Source organism: Melanostigma gelatinosum, assembly GCF_949748355.1.
Source record: "Melanostigma gelatinosum genome assembly, chromosome: 10".
Taxonomy (NCBI): Eukaryota; Metazoa; Chordata; class Actinopteri; order Perciformes; family Zoarcidae; genus Melanostigma; species Melanostigma gelatinosum.
In genome coordinates, this window is record NC_136643.1 from 12,298,860 (window position 1) to 12,319,797 (window position 20,938).

At 40.8% G+C, this 20,938-nt stretch overlaps 1 protein-coding gene across 1 annotated transcript; it reads right to left on the reverse strand.

Moving 5' to 3' along the window:
* Nucleotides 1-529: 529 nt before the first annotated feature.
* Nucleotides 530-20,706, reverse strand: gpr39 (G protein-coupled receptor 39; the record flags this gene model as incomplete). Its single annotated transcript, XM_079277211.1, has 2 exons — nt 19,635-20,706; nt 530-1,032 (listed from the first exon to the last, which is right to left on the reverse strand). The coding sequence occupies exons 1-2, from the start codon at nt 20,407-20,409 to the stop codon at nt 530-532; spliced, it is 1,278 nt and encodes a 425-aa protein (XP_079133337.1). The 5' UTR covers nt 20,410-20,706.
* Between the last annotated feature and the right edge of the window lie 232 nt (nt 20,707-20,938).

Sequence of the window (20,938 nt, forward strand, 5' to 3'; positions counted from 1 at the left end):
GTGACGAATGTAAGGAAAAGTATTCTTGGCCGAATGTCAACTGACCTGCTATTGCAACTGTGGCCACTAAGCTAGAATCACCTTACAGCTCAGTGCTGTTCCTAGGGGCCTTGTTAAGCACTGCACATGTGCAATCATCTGCAGTCAACATGAAAGTACAATGAGTGTTATGAGTGTACGTGTGTCCTCATGGGATGTTTGCCCACCAGATGCAAACATCCAAAAGGAGCCGCACTGGTGGTCAAAAGCTCTGCTGGGTACCTTTAACTTTAACTCAAGCTGTGAGGGCTTAACTGAATATTTCAACGTTTGTAAAATCATTTTCTGACTTGATAACAATTTCTTCCAGAGTCCCATCAAACTTCCTATCATGCCAAATTGTCATCTGAGCTTGATCTCTGAATTACATTTCTACTTAACTTGCTGTGTTAACTGTGTGTAAGGAATTTCTCTTTATTTGTTTCTGATGGCACAGCACAAGCAGGTGTAATTGTACTGTTCATTGTGTTGCATTAAATTGTACAACACACTATACTTCACTCTCTGATGGTACGTCTGTCTTTGTTTTGGGAATTGTATCGGACTCTTCAGTCAGGCTGAGGGAAGTTTCAGTATTTGATGCCACTCCTGAGTCACTTTGACTCTGAAAGGTTGTAAAGGTGGGAGAACTTTTGTCTTGTGCCAGGGTGGGACGGTTGGCCCTGCTGCGACGCAATGACTTGATCAGCAGGGGCTGGAGGGAGCGTGCAGAGGCAGCGTGGGCGCTCCGCACTGTGCGCTTGTTGATGTGTTCGATGGTGAGGCGGCACCGCAGCACCTGAACAAAAACCTCCCTGAACTGTCTGGAGGAGAGGTTGTATAGGAACGGGTTGAGGACGGAGCTAAGGTAGAAGAAGGAGTCGGCCACTGGGTGGAGAGTAACGTAGCTCCGGAAGAAGGAAATGGTCCAGCGGGACTTGGGCACGGAGGCCATCATTAGACGACGAATCTGGTTGGGAAGCCAGCACACCATCAAGGATCCCACGATGAGACCTAAGACAAAGTCAGAAACACAAATGTTGAAGAGAGAGGCGGGCACGCTTACAGAAAAGGAAATCCATGAAAAGATATATGAAAATACAGGAAGAGTGATATTTTGGGAAATATACTGTATACTCTTATTTGCTTTCTTTCTGAGTAGATTGATACCACTCTGATGTGAGTGGTGTCAATCTTCTCATCCAAGTCTTGATAAGTAACTATAAGTACGTACACAAGTATATCTTCCAAAATATTAAACTATTCCTGTAAGAAAATTATACAAGAAGAGCCAAGGTTTTGCTGTAGTTGCCAAAAGAAATATAGATGGGAGTTCTCACCTGCAGCCCATAGTGTTTTGTGACTCAATGTAAACAAATCTTTTGGAAGTAGAACTGCAGTTGGAAAGCTAATCATTGCAAAATTACACAGTACCGCTTCTGTCACATCATCTGATATCGGAAACCGGTGATAACAGACAGCATCACTCTTTCCCTTTATAGGGAAGGACAGACATGATTGAAATCAAGCCTATCATACGTGCTATTTTTTTATTCCTCCCAATTCTTTCTTATTTCTAACTATACTCCAAAATGTGACCAAAAGCTACCCACATTACACATGCACCTTTGAGTACCTACGTTGTGTTTGCCACTGATTCACAAAAGTGAAACCCAGTGCGTTGACCTCCAGCACACAGGACCACATCTGTGACTGCTTAACCGGCCCGCTGACGTCTCATGTCTGAGTCATGGGCTTACTCTTCAGGAGGACTAACACGTCATTGTTCTCTAATCTGGTGTTTATCCATTTCCCCCTGCAGTGTTTTTAATGGGAATTCATCATTCATCAATTCATCATTTCCAAAATGATCTGGCATGAGACATCACTTCATGCTGACGAACACAGATATCGGCACATTTGTTTATAATACGTCGTCCAAGACTGCTGAGGAACTTGTTATTATCTCAGTGTCATTTCAGGAAAAAGCAACTGTGAAGAGCTCTCATCACAGAGAGGCAAAAGCAGGAGGTTGTGTCAAGTCAAGTCACGTTTCTTTACATTTAGACAAGACTAAAAGGCTATTTAAACATGCTGGAATCACCCTTATATTTTCTTTAGAAACAAATGTATTTAATGCATCACAGATAGGACATTTTTTTGTGGAAAAACAAAAGATTAAACAATCTTAAATAAGGTAATCATAAGGTCCCCCTGCATAAGTAAAGGGAAAATAGCAACATTGCGTGAGTCTGTTCTTTCTTGCATGATAATTCTTGTAATTTTAAAACCAGGTTCTATTTTCCACATCTCTACCCTGATAGCAAGCTCGACAGCTTTTTCAAGTCACTCATGTGAGGATATTCACTATTATTCCGAAAATGGAATTTCCCCATGATCAATTCATTGTGAGTACTTTTTATCGCCCCATCCCTAGTTCCAGCATTTAGGAACATGAGTTTTGCCCAAACTGATTGGACAAAAGGGGATGCTATAATTGAAGGCAGTTTTCTTTCGAACACAATGTCCCGTACACCACTACTGTTCTAACGTGAAAACGTTGTAAAGTGCCATCCTTTGTCCTTTCACCCTTATAAAGGACACTCACGTTCCAAATCAAGATATTGTCAACGCCACACACTTCACTCCTCCAGTTTAATACAACTTTGAGGGATGATGCATTTTGGCAGTTAGTAATGGCCTTTCAAACGTACAGCGTTCAAACTTTATAGGCCACTAAAATGTCACTTAGAGTGATGATGCAGCTTGATTAGAAAACAAGGCTTGCTTTATTATTGGTGGTCTTACACCGATTGAGGCAACACATCATGTATGAAATGGCAGTATCTTTCTTTGAGATGGATATATATTTTTTTGAAATTGGTTTTACCTGTCACGTCGGCTCATTGATCACAGTCTAAGCGCTCATCTGGAAAATTGCCACTGAGTCAGCACAGATCAGTAACGTCGCCGCAAAGAGGAGCGTGTGCAGCAGAAGATGTGAACGTGTGTGTGTGTGTGTGTGTGTGTGTGTGTGTGTGTGTGTTCACTCTTGGATATATGTGAAGCACTCATCTGTTGTTGAAAAAAATTCACTATTGTTATTATAATTCATCTCTTGACATGCTGAATAAGCCCGCCTCAAAACCTCAGTCTAAGCTCACAGTCTCATCAGTGGTGTCCCCAAGCTCTCTGACACACACACACTAACGCACACAGAGTGACTGTCTCCTTGCCAAAGGGGGGAAATATAACTCTGCTAATTAGAAAGCAATTAAACCAGATTATTGGAACAATTAATTGTCTGTCTCTGCTGTAATTGGAGTGTCATCGAGCTTCTTAGCTCCATGGTGCACTACATGGTGGGGGAGAATAGGGTAAGTAGAGCAATTATTTCGAGTAAACACGTTAAACACGTTTAACATTGTGCTGAGAGGAGAAAACAGAACATCAACGTCACATGCAGCTGTGAAAGTTGGTGATCAGAGTGTATCCTTTCACTTCCAAAGGGTTTCAGATTTTCGCTCTCTTAAAGATGATAATCTTCAAGATTTTCATGAAATCAAAACCCATTTTGATACTCTCAGCAATAGAGAGTAAATAAAAATGTTGACATTGTGTAAACATCTCACTGTCGTACGATTTGCTATTTAGTCATCTTCATCGTTCGTGGCAGGGTCCGCCATTTCTGCACAGGATTCTAGTTCACTGTTTGTTGTGTGACAATGCAACTGATTTCACCCTCAAAAGATATCAATTTCAGTCTGCCACAAGATTTACTGTCGTGTGATTTGAGGAAATAGAGGTTACTTATTACCTCTCTCAATGCAAAGCAAAATATGTAGTTTATGTATGTGGAATCACTAAATGGAATATTTTACCTTAATTATCACTGAACAATTATTTAGATCTCGAAACTGGAAAGTTAAATAGTATAAGTTAATGCATCAATAAATACTGTAATTATAATGGCTTTATACTCGTATCTCCGATAAGTAAAAAAATGAGCTAATTATCAGTTTTTCCCACTTTATTTCCAATTTACTTTATGAGGCTATGATAATGAGATGAGTGTGTCAATGTATATGCGTAGCACACTGAGCACCAGCCTTTTCAGCTAGATACCTAGCTGAAGCGAACTTTCATTATAAAATGACATCATCAAAACATAAAGTTATTTAAATGATGCATACTGCTGTTGCATCACTTGTAAACGGTTGTAACTAGCTAAAACGTTGCGACCAAGATAGCGCGGACAAACGCTATATAAAGCTTCACAGACAGAAATGTGATGGGGATAATGGGAATTGCTGCATGGGGAAAATATGCAGTAGCCTATGATTGATTAAATGCGACCACAAAGTAGTCGGAGATAAAATGAGTCACTGAGGGGTAAAAAAAATATTTATTAGTGGTAAAGGAAAAAGCTTTTTGCTTTGGTTTTACCAAATTATTACATATTAAAGTGTAAAGCTTTATATTTTTCATGCTCCATTTTTATTATTTAACAACAACATCATCTATTTTGACTTATCTAATAAACTTTGAACAACGTATTGTCACTTTCAGGGCTGATACATAATTAATAATACATAATGAACAAATGTGTTTAATCATTTAATATTACAGTGACTGAATATACTTCAATGTGAAAGCCACGCATTAATACAAACCACCTCTGTATTGGTGAGGGAAAGGAAAATAAAAGAGAGTTGTGCAGAACAATGAGTAAATAATCTAGCAGCCGTCTTATTGATTTGGTCAGATTTTCTCTTCAGACATTGCAGGAAGTTGTGCTGAAAGACTGTTCTGTGGATAATAAGCAACCTGTGATGAAGGAAAACATTATCAAAGCCTGTGACAATGAGTACAAATATCCCTTCAACCCACACACACTATCAGAAGAGAGTAGACAGAGGCGCCGTGTATGATTTACACCCACAGAGAATATACAGGAGCTTTTTGTAGTTAGGAATTCTGGCATATCAACTGCATTTTAATGAGTTTTTGAGTTGCCAGATGGCTGGGTTTAACTCGCAGGCCAACTCAGACAGGAACATGTAGACCAATCACAGAAGAACATCCTTCATTTCAAATCGTCAAGAAATTTCTGATAATTCTTTGAAGTTTTCTGGCATAAATTGCGCTGTCCTTATTAATGGCAAACACCGACAAAGATTAAATGAAACCATGAAGACTGATTTCAACAAAAGGTCATATGAAGGTTTCTTCCTGCTATTAACAGCTGGATTCATAACATCTTCTCCACGAAACCTCTCAGACTGTGAACATTTACAGGCATTTATTAGTCTGTCAGGCACAAATCGACTGCAAACAGAGAAAGAAGTGACTGTCTGTAATGGTGGTCTGAGTGTGAGCAAATTCATTTCAAGCTTAACAGACGATCCTCAGTCATTGAAGCACTTGAGCAATAATTTATAGCTTGAGTAAGTCACAGAAGAATATTGTTCATAATGGAAGTGATCTAATTATTTTCAAGGAGATTTCCTCATGGAGACATGGGTGCTCTAGTTTATTCTCTTGGAGTGGGTGCTATTGAATATGCACAGGTGTTCTTGAAGAGAGCATAATTCTGTTGCAGATCGTTTTCGTCACATATTTACTGAACATTTACTGAACAATAATGTTATTGTGTAGATTTTGCGTTAGTTTGGGGTTAGATTATGTTGTTCGAGTGACATTGCAAAAGTTTAAATTGTTGTCAAAAGCATTACTACACCAACTTCCTCTTCAATGAAGGTCCTTGTGTCACCTTAACCAAACCTAATTCAATTCTAGGATCGGGCTGAGGCTAAAAAAGATTGTACAGGTTTTTGTTGTCAATAATTCCCTGTTTCTTTAATGCTTTAAATCAAATCAGTCATGCAAAGTGTGGAGGAATCAATTGACTTAATTTGGTTTTGTTTTCATTTCACTTTCAGATCATGCAGATTAGAGAATTGATATCATTATTGGGGTTAAGGAGGGTGGGATATTATGTCCGGTCATGTTGTTTGGGCAGCTACATGCTTGTAAAACATCTGGTGGTGGTGGATTCATAATCCCATAATTAATCTTTTTATGTATGGAGACATACTTTCTGTCAGCAGAGCTGATCTACAACATCTGTTGTGTTTACGCTCGCATGATGGTGCCGGCTCAAAGCTGAACAAGGAAATGCAATCTTACTTAGGTGTAAAGAGTGCCCTTATAGGTGAGCAGTGAGGTCAAATATCTTGGTCTTGGATGACAAGACTTATCAACAACGTTGTAAATTAACATGGTAATGGTATCACTCTTGTACTTTGCACTTTCCAGGACGTTGTGTGTGCCAAGATTTTATAGTGCTGCCAGTCATAAGTTCTTCAGTGTAAATGAACCCACATGTCAGGCAGTGATAATAAGTAATCTCGTTTATAGATGATGTGACCAGTAACAGATGGACTGGCTAATCCTGTGATGAAGGTATACATCAGAGCTGTGTCGACTCTGCTGTGAAGATGTGTTCGGGCTGAATATGAAGCAAACTTTCAGACTAGAAAAGGCTACGAAAGGCGATTGTATCTGGAAAAAGAACTACTCAAATATCTACAGGAGAGCCAGGATTCCATTTCTACAGTTGACTGAACTACGGTAGTTCGTTTTTTAAAACTGTAACAAACACAACATGACATGTTGAATTTACATATAAAAAAAATGAAATAATGCTTGTATAAGTGTCATAGTAAATATAGGTATTATGCTAACAGGGAAGTATGAAATTAGCATAGGATATAAGAAGAATAGCTTAAGCATGTTACCTTAGCTGCAATCATATATCATCAACTATTAAAATAAACAATTTGGCATGAACTCTTACGATATGCTGTTTTCCACATCAATTCATCACTAACTAACAAAGCCATACAGACAATATGTCGAGCAAGTCTTTACGGTCGATACACTTACTGTTTGGGCGAATAAGCACGGACGGTCCAGCGGTCAAATTCGGGCAAATAATTTAGTTTTCTGTCTGAAGACACACAAATGCAGACACACTCATGTATCTACAGATATGCCATTAACACAGTTCAGTGCGGATGCCCGAAAAACGTGGGTTACGTCTTTGACAATATAATAATAATAATGGAACTCAAGTTTTTCCCTGCACATTTTGACCCTGGTTATATGATATTTAATACACTGTTAGCAACAATGCACAAAACACCAACAACATTAGGCTACTATAATACAGAGTCAGAATAATACAGAAAGGATGCCGAGACAAATCCAAGACCTCATTAAAGTGTTCTCAAAACCAAAGGCAGCAGGAAGTAGTTCAGCTCTGAATAACACTTTGATTACTTTCTACGAATTCAGTTGAAAGAGTGCAGCACCATGTGTACTCAAAACAACTCACAGAAGTCTGCATCCATCTCAGTAATTCTGGAGAGAATTGCAGACTGAAGCAGCGGTTGGTTTTACCCTGATGAAATGAAGGCGTCATACTTGAGCAGGGCAGACGAACAAAGAGTATGCTGAACACAATGTCTCAGTTTACTCTTTCTTTTGATCAGTCCACATCTTGGCAACAAGAGCCGACTTTAGGGAAGAGTCTGCTGCGCTCTGATCCTTTCAGCACAGACTCGTTTCACATTTTAAAAAAGAAGAGGAGAAATATTTGGAAGAATTTGACAAAACTTCTTCTGGCCTTCAGAATAAAAAGGACTGCCTGCGAGTATTTTAGTTATATTTCAATTCTGATACAACTTATCACTGAACTATAATTCCCCACTTTTACTCTGAATGCCAGATGCATGTTCTGAAAGTTTTCTGGACCATTTACGCATGCCATTTTAGGTGTCTTGTAGATCAAATGCAGCTGGGATTAATAAGACACGTTTATTTACTTTATTTACTTTACGATGAGCAAGATAAACGTTCTTCAAAAGCTATGACACACACAGACCCACTCAGCTCATTCAGGGGTTGAACTGATCAGGGATCAGAAAAGGTAAATGGACTTCCACCGTGTTATTTATTTCTACCATATGGTTCCCGGCGAGCTCAGTGAACAAAAAGATAAAGGGAGAAAGTAGAGATGAAAAAAAGCGTGTGTGCTTTTGGTGCTATCAATGGTAAAACAAAAAACAATTCCAAGCAAACAGCTGTGAGCTGTTAATTGTATCCAGTCACATCCTCTTTACAGCTACAGTTCCATGACTGATTGATTAGAAGATCATTGAGGAAAGAATGTTGGAATTACTGTTCATCTCTAATGAGAGCAATGTGATGATGGGGACAATAGCAACAAACCTGCTGTGACTGAAGCATTAACAATCTCATGACCATTTAGGAGAAAAGAGTTAGCAGCAATGATCAACATGTTATGGTTGTTGTTGTCAGAGTGTCACACAGGAAACTAACAGCAGTCGCTCTACTGCAAACACCGTAATCATGTCTTGATCTCTGTCTTGGTCACCAATTCCTGAGGAAAATATCAGCTCCTTAGCTGCTAAATGTGGGACAGTATCTATGTTCTCAGGGTGCTGTTTCCAAGTTCAACACACATTAAGTCAACTTTTCAAAAGATTTTATGTTATCATGGACTCATTCTCCCGGGGCCCTATATTCAACTCATTGCTATGTTCCTCTTCACGTTTTTTTTTCTTCATCAGCCCATGTCATATCAAGCGAATAAAGCTGGGGAATATCTTTTTCAGGTCCCCATTAAGTGCTATATAGAGCTGAGGAACCATCCAGTTCTCATTCCAAGGTTGCCAAAATATACTTATTCTAACCCAAACCATGAGTTTTTTCCTTATTCTAACGAAGTAATTTTGTTGCTTCAACATAAGTGACACCAAGGGGTCATAACCAAACGTCTGTATTGGACTAGTTGGGAATGAGAACGGTTTGGGAGAAGGACCGTTGGGAACATAGGACCTTCGGAACATAGGATCGTTGGGAACATAGGACCTTAGGAACATAGGACCGTTGGGAACATAGGACCTTAGGAACATAGGACCGTTGGGAACATAGGACCTTAGGAACATAGGACCGTTGGGAACATAGGACCGTTGGGAACATAGGACCTTAGGAACATTGGACCGTTGGGAACATAGGACCTTAGGAACATAGGACCGTTGGGAACATAGGACCGTTGGGAACATAGGACCTTAGGAACATTGGACCGTTGGGAACATAGGACCTTAGGAACATAGGACCGTTGGGAACATAGGACCTTAGGAACATAGGACCGTTGGGAACATAGGACCTTAGGAACATAGGACCGTTGGGAACATAGGACCTTAGGAACATTGGACCGTTGGGAACATAGGACCTTAGGAACATAGGACCGTTGGGAACATAGGACCGTTGGGAACATCGGACCTTAGGAACATGAACTTAGGAACATAGGACCTTTGCAACATAGGACCTTTGGGAACATATAATGACCCTGCTAAGTGCTCCACTGTGTTCACCAACTGCTAGTTGCTAACTTTGCCATTGAGCTGGTGATAATTCTCTGTGGGTTCGTCACTTTGAACAGCCCCTTGTAAAGTCCCTTGTTATCTTTGAGTTATTTTTATCTTATCTCATTGAAATAAGTCATTGAAGAATTGTCTGTTATATATTACAATTCAATCCACGTAAATCATTAATTCACTGATAAAAATGAGGACTAAACTGTGTGTATAATTGTGGGGTAGCAGCAGCCTAACCTTTAGCAACAAGGGCATGTTACTGCGATTCATGAGTCATCCTACAGGGCACATCCTCTGCTCTCATATCCTGCTTGCTTTAGGGTGAATGTGATAAAACATGCCATTTTCTTTTTGCAATTTATTTTTTTGATTGAGGCAAAGCTCCTTACAGTACAGCATCCCCAAGGACATTATAAAGCTCCTCCAACCCCACCTGCTCCCACTGCTGCGTTCAGCCTCATCCTCAACAACATCCAACATGACAAAACCCCTATTCCCCCTAATTAGGGAAGAAAACTGTTTTGCTGCGATAGATTCCTGAAAATAGGGAGGCTCAGCAGTGTTCAGATCCGGTCTGGAAGTGAAGACTTGAAACTTTTATCAGTTGCTCATTTCTCATAGTTAATTGTCTTGAAAGCATACTGTGTCAGTGGAGCAATGACCAGCTGCTTCTTGGAGAAAAAGTAATTATTGTTTTTCTAAAAGACACTGGAGTCTCAACATTCAATTTTACTCCTTTTAATGTGGCATACATTAACGTCTCTTCTTCTACGGGAAATAATTCACAATATTTAAGAACTAAGAGATCCTCTATCGGCTGCCTTGTAGCCAAAATGATGCAATGAATGTGTCATAGAACGCTTCAATATATTATGAAATACTAATCATTATTCTTACAACAAAGGGTATTTGAGCCAGATGAGTCTCCCACAGTGTGAGTTATGTGCTGCCAGTGAGTGCAGGCAGGCCAGACCAGTAAGTCCATCTTGTCTCTCCTCAAGGTTTTAGTGCTGCGTGCTGTGTTGGGGCTGGGAACACTACTGCAGTCTGTGCTCAAATGTCTGTGAAGGTTCACCTCATCATCTGCAACTTCATCAGTAAAACGTCAGCATATCTGCTTTTAATTACGAGGATAATGTGAATACCAGGTTAAACCTGAATAATCACATTTACATCAATTATATTTTGTCTAATTATTTACAAATTGTATTATTAAGGCTGCACTTATTAAATATTAACAATAGATAATTGACTGTGTGATGCGGAAAGGCTTGTTACCTCACTTTCCTCGAACTCTTCTGAGCATTTTAAAATCTGTCATCTGATTGTTTTGGTTTCACAACCTGTAAATCTTCATTTGGTTCAGCATCACCACCCTTAGCAACCTCATTCCATGCAAGGACATGGGGTTGTGCAACAAATCTCCGATAAACTCACTACAGCACCAAACAACAGTCAAAGACTCGCTGGAGAACATACTGTTCTGGGGCAGATTGTGTCATCAACTTTATATGGCGATAATATGTCAATTTTGCAAACAAATCCATCAACATTATTTGAAGGACCCAGTCTGTGAGTGAGTTTCAGAGAAAAGTGAAGAATACAATTTGAAACTGATCACCTAACATCATGCTACAGCGTATCAGTGGGTGTGCTACCTTACAGTGTGGCATTGTAAAACAGATACAGAAACACACTCCCCCCGCAGTCTAACCTATGATTTCTCCTCAGAGCGCTGACACACCATGAAGTTACACTGTCGCTTCTCAGCCATCTGCAGGATTGTCTCCCTGGCTTGGTGAGTGCAGGCTGTCACTTGCAGGAAGGCTTGCCTTTAGCTATGTTAGCTGCCAAGGGGCCACAGGGCTCTGGAGCTTATTACTTAACTGTGCTGCTGTCACTCATTGCAGAGTGGATTCTGGCAGACGAGGGAAGGTTTGGAAGGAGGGATGGAGAGTTGCATTCACCGACCTGGCCAAAGAGGCTCAACAAATCCTCCCTGAGGTTTATTTTATAGTTGATGGTAAAAGGGTTGGAAAAGAGGCCACCCAAGCAGCATAAACAGGCCGATGGGGAGTAAGGATCTGTAGTCGAACACAATAAATAAGCCTCATCGATCAGAAGGAGGTTTGTGGGTGGCAATTGGGCTGTCGCTGCAGTTCATGAGCTATGGCCCTGTACTGGCAGGCCAGCGGAAGGTGGCTGATGGGAGCAGGTAAGACAATACGAGGCCAGGAAAGTTATGAACCCTCTTTAATGGATATCACACTCAAAGATTATGTTACGATGTTAGATGGCATCAAGTTATTATGTTTGATTTCAGGAGTTATTTAACAATGTGAACCTAAAAATAAGAATGACACGTCCCCTTTAAACAATGTTAGCTTTGTTAGCTAGCAAGCTACAACTGATCAAATCTGATCTCGAAAGCAGAATTGATAGATGCTGGCTAGAGATGAGAAGCTATTATACATGTTTTCGAGTGGTAAACCTGCCACCGTTAGCATTGCAAAGTGGGTTATATGCAGTGAGCAGAAAGCTCGACAGGTGTGGCAACAGTGGGTAAGGGGGGCAAGGCTTAGTCAGCTGTTTCTAAATTCTAGTAGTGTATGCAGTGTTTTTTGGTTAGCGTGTACATTGAAGTTTGACCTTTTGTTTGGTTGAGATCATGCAGGATTAAAGGTCTGTTCACTCCAGCCGGAAGGTAAATGTCACAGTCAAACATATACTGCAAAGTTCGTGGCATCTATGTGACTTTAATTACAAAGCATTTCAGCTGTCGAGTCTAGTTTATTTTGTGTATTGTTTGATACACATAATAACACAGCGGATGACAGGATTACCACTGCACACATCTTGACGAAAAGTGTTGAAGAATACCAAAAGCACTCACTGCTCTCTTAGTTTTCTCAAGTGTCCATGCACACCCTCTTTTCACATCTATTCAGCCTCGCCGAGAGCTCCCATCACAAATAGCCCGAAAAAGTCAAAGGTTAAAGGTGAAGACAGCAAAACAGAATTAATATTCAGTTCACAAATGCTGGCTCCCAGTGACTGAAAAAAAAACTAGCCAAAGCAATTAACCTTCTGTCCCTGATGTGATGTGTGGGCAACTTAACAAGGATGTTCTCTGCTTTTAATTAGTCTCAAAAGTCGCAGAGCCCAACCAGGATTAAAAGTTATTTCAAGGTAAAGTGGACCAGTGACAGGAACGTGGCCACTTGAGAGACAACTGACATCAGTGCGTACAACAGGAGCGACTGTTTTGGAGTGTGCATCAGAGCGGAACTCAATGCAATGTGCAGCACGTCTTTTCTATCTGCCGACTGCAATAACAATTAATATTCAAATTTAGATTAATGCCGCAGAGAAAAGCCAGCAGCCATTAAAGAAGGGAGTGAATACTGTTGATGCCAGCAGACTGTGTCGTGACCCCCCCCCCCCAGTAATATTCAGTAAAATGTAATATTCCACAATGAAGACGATGGAGGCCAGAGGCCAGTTGCCAGCGTATTGCTGCTTGGGTTGTTGTTTATGAGGGCTGAGCGGTTATGCATTTTGAAGTAGTTATTATGGACATGATAATGTGGCTGTGAGGCGACTACAGTATGGCCTGGCTAACAAGTATGTAGTTCTTTGAATACTTTTCGGTGTGAATATTACTTTGTCACACAGTTATCCCTTTAGTTGTAAAACTAAAAACACCTTCATTACTTTTGCAATTACCTTTTATTTATTTGGATTTTGAGGTAAAAAAAAATCACAGCATCGTGTATATCAACCGTAAGAAACAAACAGTCCCCTCTCAAACTGGCCTCATCAATATTTATACATACACCAATATTCCAGTCCGATGGTTATAATAGAGCAATAAAACTTGAATGCAGGGGTGTGGAAGTGGAGCGTGAACACCCACACGCAATTCCTACTGAGATGAAGCACAAGCATACTGTTTGCATAAATGGCTAAATGACTCCTGTCTCAATCGCAATGTTGGGAAAGCCTGTAGCTTTTAAAACTTTGATCCAACTCTTGATTTAAAAAAACATATTAAACTTCTGGATTTAACCTTGTGAATTTTTAGACATATAATAAACTACCTTAAAGTTGAGGCATCAAGTGCCATTTTAAATGCAATGATTCTTCCACGTTTCACACTGTATGTTAGTCTTTATTTTCAGATAGTTTATCCAAGATCCAACTGCCGACAAAGACTATGAGGATTGGAGAAGAATGTTGTTCTTCAGGCAAAAGATGTGGTCTTTTACTAGGCAGGAAGGGTTTCACAAAGAGACACTCTTGAGTTGCATTATGGGAAATATACTATCTGACATTTTTGAAGTTCGACCCATAATGTGCACTAGGACATCCCAACCTCTGCTGTATAAATTTTGACCATTTCCTTATTAATCAGCATCTTGCAAATCCTCCAGCTTTATGGAGCTGCAATGCTAAATCACAGGATTACCCGTTATCATGCTGGTGGCTTTCAGACATTTCATGTCAGCTTCCAAAAGGTAACTCATTCCCATACTTCCCAACCTGGAGCTTTCCAAGTAAGGGCATCATCACTTGAAGGTTTGCACTCTTTAAAAGGTGCATGATACGGCTCTCAATATGGCGATGACGGGCCAGCGGCTAGCAGCTAACGGTGCTAACAAAGTGCAGACAGAGCTAACAGTGGTTGCCCAAGAGGGAACCGGAGGTTGGGTGCTTTCGCAATGACGCTGTCGGTCAGGACGACTCAAATGCACTAACATGCTCTAAAAGCATGCATGACCGGCCTGGCTATGCAAACATAGCACAGAGAAGCTCGGATAACAACACACACAGAGGGAGAGAGACTTCCTTCTCCGCTCAGGTAGACATTTCTCCACTATATCTTTACATATTGTTGTTCACTGCTATATTAATGTTCTTAATGTTAAATACAGCGCCTTTAAATGCCCGCTAGTTGTAATCGGAATGCAAATTTGCTCAATTTGCCAAATAAATGGCTATAATGCAAGCTGTCTTTTAGTCTGAGAATGCAATCATCACAGTTGTGAGAGAGAACAAACAAGCTATTCCCCAAACAGAAAGCTGAAACTGCTGTAATGAAGCTTTGGAGTGATGAAGATGTTTATGCAGGTGGTTTGATTGAAAGGATACATTCCCTCAGTAACAGAAGGTAATGCATTTTTGAATTACATGTTAAACAGAACGAGCTGGAAGTGAAGCTGAGCAAAACACAATAACGTAGGACATATTTCAAAATGGTGTTTGTTCCAAAAAATGAATGTGTCATCTATGAAAAACAATCATTCCTATTCTCAGGCAAAGCGCTAGAAAAGGGGGAAACGCCTGGACTGTCTTGTGGATTGAATGGCTGACTGCAACATCCTGGATTCATTAAGAGGCCTTCGACCTAAGCTGCTTGTTCAGTGGCCCCATGTCTTAACATTTCACTGTGAACTGATAACAAATTGTAGAAATATTATCAGTAGAGTATTAGTGTAAAGGGGCACTTCCCAAAAGAGGCAGCTTCAAAATTATTTTCATTTTTAAAAAGGATGATTCATGTGGTCTTAAATTAGCATTGCAGACGTCTTGAAGAGATGAAGACGTGTACGTTTTTTAAAGTTTTAACAGTGGAAATGCTGTGGAATAAACGCCCCTCAGACTCATTATGTAGTCTTCTTCGATAAAGACATGTACTAGAAGTTGGTGGTTCTGAAAAATCCACCAAAGACAACAGATGAAGCATCATGTTAGTTAATGCAGGATACGGAAGTCATACACCCCCAGCTGTAACTATGCTAGCCAATTGAATCATAGCTTCCAATCGGCCACACACTAATCACAGCCCACTCTCACTTCAAGGAGGTTTATTTAGATATGACTCCCTCCTCACTGATTCTACGCTGTTACGGACCGTACTGTTGGCAAAGCTTTGCCTGCACCCACCCCAGCCTCCACCCTTTTTTAGTTCAGAGTTCATCTTTCATGGCAAATGGTTGAAATGTATTTAAAAAATGTACTTCTGGCTCATTCCTGTAAACCTTTGGGGGTTGTTGCTCGGTGCTCCCCATTTTGGCTTGGTAGCTGCTTGCTAATCTGGGGAGCATTCAAAGAGCGGAGCCATCAGCGCCAAGTTTAACTGTATTTCCATTTGTTGCAATAAATGGTTCAAATCTATGACGAGAGTGTTCCTGACTGAAGTGAACTGGGACAATCAACCAATATAACCAATTTGTTTCTTTTTTTGGGTCAGATCATTTGATGTCTTGATTGTTGTTGCAATGTAGAGAGAATTTCAACAAATATAACAAAACAAATTTGAAAATACATTACCAACCCTATTTTAAGTAAAGCATGTACTTAAGTATTTAAAGCAATAAAAAGGGTAGTATAAAATGGATTGAGTATAATATGTGAATACTCATTCTTTCCTTGGACACATGGAAGGTCGAATTCAACTCCTATCGTTATAACTAATGCGTTTTGTGGAAAACAGCTGCATGCTTCGCCTGTAAAGAATCTGATTATAGGCGTGAGACTGAATTAAAACAGTAAAGTTGCCGGGTGCATACCAAAACAAAGAGCTGAAAGACACTAAAACCTTCCATAGAGCTGAGAATAACTGCAGAGTCTGAAGATAACGCTCTGTGGGTTTGACACAGCGACCTTTCTCAGTTTACTCGCAGTCATCTGTTCCATTGTTGGTATAGAAATATGGATTAGCACTGACACGTCATTTTAACAAATGACTTGCCACCACCACGTAATGCTCTGTTAAGAGCTTGTGGTCATTTCATCTATTTCTGTGAGACCAGACTGGTTATTATATAGGCCTACTTTTTGCCTCTAGTTTTTCATCCGAGTTATCCACTCTTCTTTATTATTTTCATCATCTTCTACTAATTTGCATAATCCTTACTATAAATACAATTGTCATCATCTTTCTTTTCCCTCCTCCTGCTAAACATCCCATCATTGTCACCGTCTTCAACCTCCTCCTCAACATCATCATTATCATAACTGCTCATTTCCATCAAGACCATCACGGCCACAGCATCATAATGTGCATAACCATGTCACCATTCTCATCCATTAACACCAGTCGATCTGAATATGTGAAAACATTGAAACAGCCGGACAAAAACAATTATGTTCCATCAGGGAAATAAGCTGCACAGGGATTGTGACTAATGGACAAAACCCCATTGTATGCACCGGTTGTAATGCAGCTGACCTCTTCCTTCCTCATCGTTCTGAGGTCATCAGAGCGCAGAAACTCAATTTGATTCACACACTGTCCAATACTTGATACATAATTAAACTGGTGAGGATGTACGATTGGCTGGTAATTGAATCAGCACAACTGGAGTGCCACAGCCCTGGCTGGAAGGAAACACTGAAAACGTACACAGGTGTCTGAGTAGATGGAGTAGACTGCTCACATATTAATCATGTTGTATGTGAAGAAGAAACAAACTTTTTTGTTAAGTTAGATGAGCAGAGATGTCAGTATTTTATTAAAAGATAAATGGCGAAGGAGTTAGCAGAACGTCAGCATGTATCCATCATTTTTTATGTATCTTTGCTGCGAGGCTGATTAAATGTCTCAGTGACTCTCAGTGGTGCTGATACATGGCTGTCCTGAGGACTTGAGCTTAGTTATAGTCACAGTGCTAACCCCTCAACAGTGTAAAGGATGCCTACTATAGATTTAGTCCTGGTGAAAAACATCTTCCAGAATTTCTGAAATCAAAAAGGAAGATCTGTGATGGGTTTATTGATGCCATTTAAGGATAAACGGTGTTATTGTCTTGTCATTTTTTTGTATTCCACTGTTTGACGTTTCCATGAAATCCTTGAGTGTTTCTAGAAAAGTAACAATTACATGCAACTACGTGATTCATTGACCTTGCAACTCCATCAGCAACCAGTCGGGTTATAAAATCAAAACTCTGATAATGTGAGATTGCACAAGTACACAATGGATTCCAATGCTGTGATTCAGAATAATGTAGCAGCTTTGAGTATTTGGAGTAAGCTCAATGTCAGACTGACTAACATGACATCATGGGTGACTGCCTTTGGACAAAGAGTGGTTGTGTGCGTGTGTGTGTGTGTGTGTGTGTGTGTGTAGGTGTGTGTGTGTGTGTGTGTAGGTGTGTGTGTAGGTGTGTGTGTGTGTGTCAATAATGTGGTGATGGATCGCCCTGGAATGCAGTGGTAATTTACCACAATGCTTGTTTCCAAAGCGGAAACCTTTCTCAACATACTCTTTTTCATTAGAAAATGCATTTTCTGCAATTAGAGAGGCAGATCTACTAATGTCCTTCAGCTTGGATGAGTATTGTACTCTAATTGAAAGACAATAATTAAAGGAGCATCCTGATTGGTGTGCGTAAATGTAGACATCAGAACATTTTCTTTGTAAAAACGTTCATTTTTTCATACTCGCAGAACATGAACACACAACGGTTTACAAAAGCTTTCTGATATATTTTGTTACTTCTTATCGTCTAAGTTTCGTTCCTTGGAGATAACAATGGTGCTAAATTAAAGCTGCATTATTTGATGCATTATTATATTTCTATATTTTTGTGGCTAACAACGACCTATTTACACATCCAGGAGTCAAGGAGCAGCATCAGCAATCATTTGGAGTCGTGTTTCTGGGCCCCTGACAAATCTAAATCACATATTTAGTCACCTTTCACCTCTGTTTGGTGTCTGACAACTACTGAGAAAACTCTCAGGCTCTTTAGCTGCTCGGTGCTCCACTTTGTCTACCAGCTAGTTCTTGACTTTGTCTGTTTGAGGATTGGTGCTGAGCAGGTAGCATGCAGTGGGTTCATCATCAGAGAGTTTTCACTGACAACAGCTGCTGAAAACAGAGTTGATGAGAGCAGTGGGAATGAACCAAAAGGTGCGGTCGAGAAAATTGTTTGTCTAAAAGTATTGATCCTGCCTTTAAGGCTTTACATTATTGGTTTTAATTGACCAGGAAAATAATTTCCCTTTCTTAATCCTTTACTAAGGGGCTGTTTTGACCAATATGCATTTGTACATTATACAGAGAATAACAGTGCGTTAATCTTTACCAGCTTCCTTCACCAGTGTCAGGAATTGAGTTCCTGTGTGTCCTGCTTCTTGTCAGTGTATACTGTTTATTCATGTGGTCATTGTCTGTGACCGCTCTGCTCTATGACTAAGGGACTGTGGGAGCTTGTCTGCTGTCCTATCTTTTTTACATGTACGCCTGTCTGCAGTGTAGAGTAGCAGCATCCGTTAACATCTCTGGGCCCATCCCTTATCATGTCCAACGCTAGCTGATGTCCATTGGACCGAGATGGTGCCGATGTGCTCAGGATGTCCACACCGGTGCTCACCGGAATTTCAGTTATCGAAATGTTATGTGGGTTGGCCAACTTTTGGCAGATTTGGCACTCAATGCAAACCTGACTGCCTGGAAGGAGAGTCCTTAGCTAAAAGGCATTTTGTGAGGTTTCTCTCTCTTTTTTTCAGGGTCGAATTGTATTTGTTCTATTTGGAACTAACTTTTGTGGGAGTGGCTGGGTTTTCTCTGAGTTTTCTAAACTTGGAGCCCTTTTAGAACTACCTTAACCTGACATAATGACTGTAAATATGACACCAATGCTGTGAAATATTTAGTAACTTCAGTCCTGTATTACCATATTTGACTGGACAACAAGCAGTAGCTACTATCACAAGATGGTTTATCTTCATTTTCATCCTTAAACGAAAGCAGTGTGTGTGTGTGTGTGTGTGTGTGTCAGTGTGTGAAATCAATCATTTAAATCGTCAAAATATTGATCAAAGCCTTTCTCACTTCCACCTCTGGCACAAAGTCAATGTGGTGTTTTCAGTGCTGGTGTAAACAGCTGAAGAGGCTGTCGGACACTTCCGAACATCCCGGGCAACGGTGGTAATGTATCAACATCACAAAGACACACAAACCACCAAACATAGTGCTCAGAAAAATAACGGACAAATGTGAACACTTTAGTTCCAAAAACTGGGACAGCATACGCACAATAATGATAAAGACACAGAGAGCTCTAAAATCATTTGTTTGATCAGACACAATTGGCAGAACAAGGTGTATTGTTTTGAGATATTAAACCAACAACCTACCAAGAAAAATGATGGTCTGCTTCCTGGCTGTCTTGACCTTTGAACTTCCGTGCTTGGGCGCACCATTGATGGTGCCATCCGTGGACCCTAAAGATTTACGAAGGACGAGGACCATGGCCCGGCACATGAAGGCCACACAGATCAACACGATCATGTAGACAATGAAAGCCACGAAGATGCTGACCCTGTACATCACCCAGCGCTCCCTCAGGTTTGTACAGAACGTCAGATTCTGGACGGGTGTGTCTGCCAGGAAGGGAATGTGTCCCTCCGTTCCTGTGGCAACCAGCAACGGCAGGGCCACAAGCACGGACATCAGCCAGGCAAAGGTGATGAGGGCAGAGGTGTGTTTTCCACCCAAGGCTTTGAAGCGAAACGGGTGACAGATAGCCACGTAGCGCTCAAAGCTAAGTGTGGCCACGTTAAGGATGGTGGCATAGCTGCAAGCCTCGAACACGAAGTTGTAGATCTTGCAGGAAGCGTTCCCTCCTGCTGACGAGAACGGAAACCAAATGGCGCTGTAGAGCTCCACCGGCATGCCGATGAGCAGCACCAACAAGTCAGAGCACGCCAAACTAGCCATGTGGTCAGTAACGTTCTTCTGCAGGTAGCCATTGCGCTTCAGCACTTGTGTCACTCTGATGGTGACCGAGTTACCCACGATACCCGTCACCAGGATGAGGCTGTAAAAGATTGTCAGGAAGATTTTGACGGAGTAGTTGGGTTCAAGCTCCCTCCAGTCTTTCGCCTCTGCTATCTCAATTTCCTCACTCATGGTTACGGAGCAGTGAGCTCTGATTTCCCAGGTATTGATTTTGTCCTTCCGCTTATCAGGTCTGCTGGGCGAAGTCTCTTAGAGCCAAGAACCAGAAGTGAGCTGTTTTTCCGAGATAACAATTTACACTGAAGACTTCTCTTTGTCTGTGATTAATCCCGGATTCTTCAAGGAGAGTATCCCAGTGGAAAGTACACTCCAAGTCACAGTAGGTGTATCATTTCATGACCATTTACAATACTTTGCTCGAAATATTTAGTGTCCAGTGTGTGGGCCCAAGCCATGTTCCATCTCCTCCCACTCCCGATGATCATCTGAGATCCCCGAGAGTCGTCTCAGGTTCTAGAGCAGAGTCGTTGGTTTCGCCTCAGTCAGAGCATAGTGTTAGCCAACACTCCTCTCACACACATTTCCTCCTCCCACCAACGAGGGCAGGGCAGTTAAACATTAAACGCGAGGACAGGCAGCATGAGTGCTGAGGCCTGCTTCCATTTCTTATCATCAGTACGAATGTTCCTCCCACACTTTG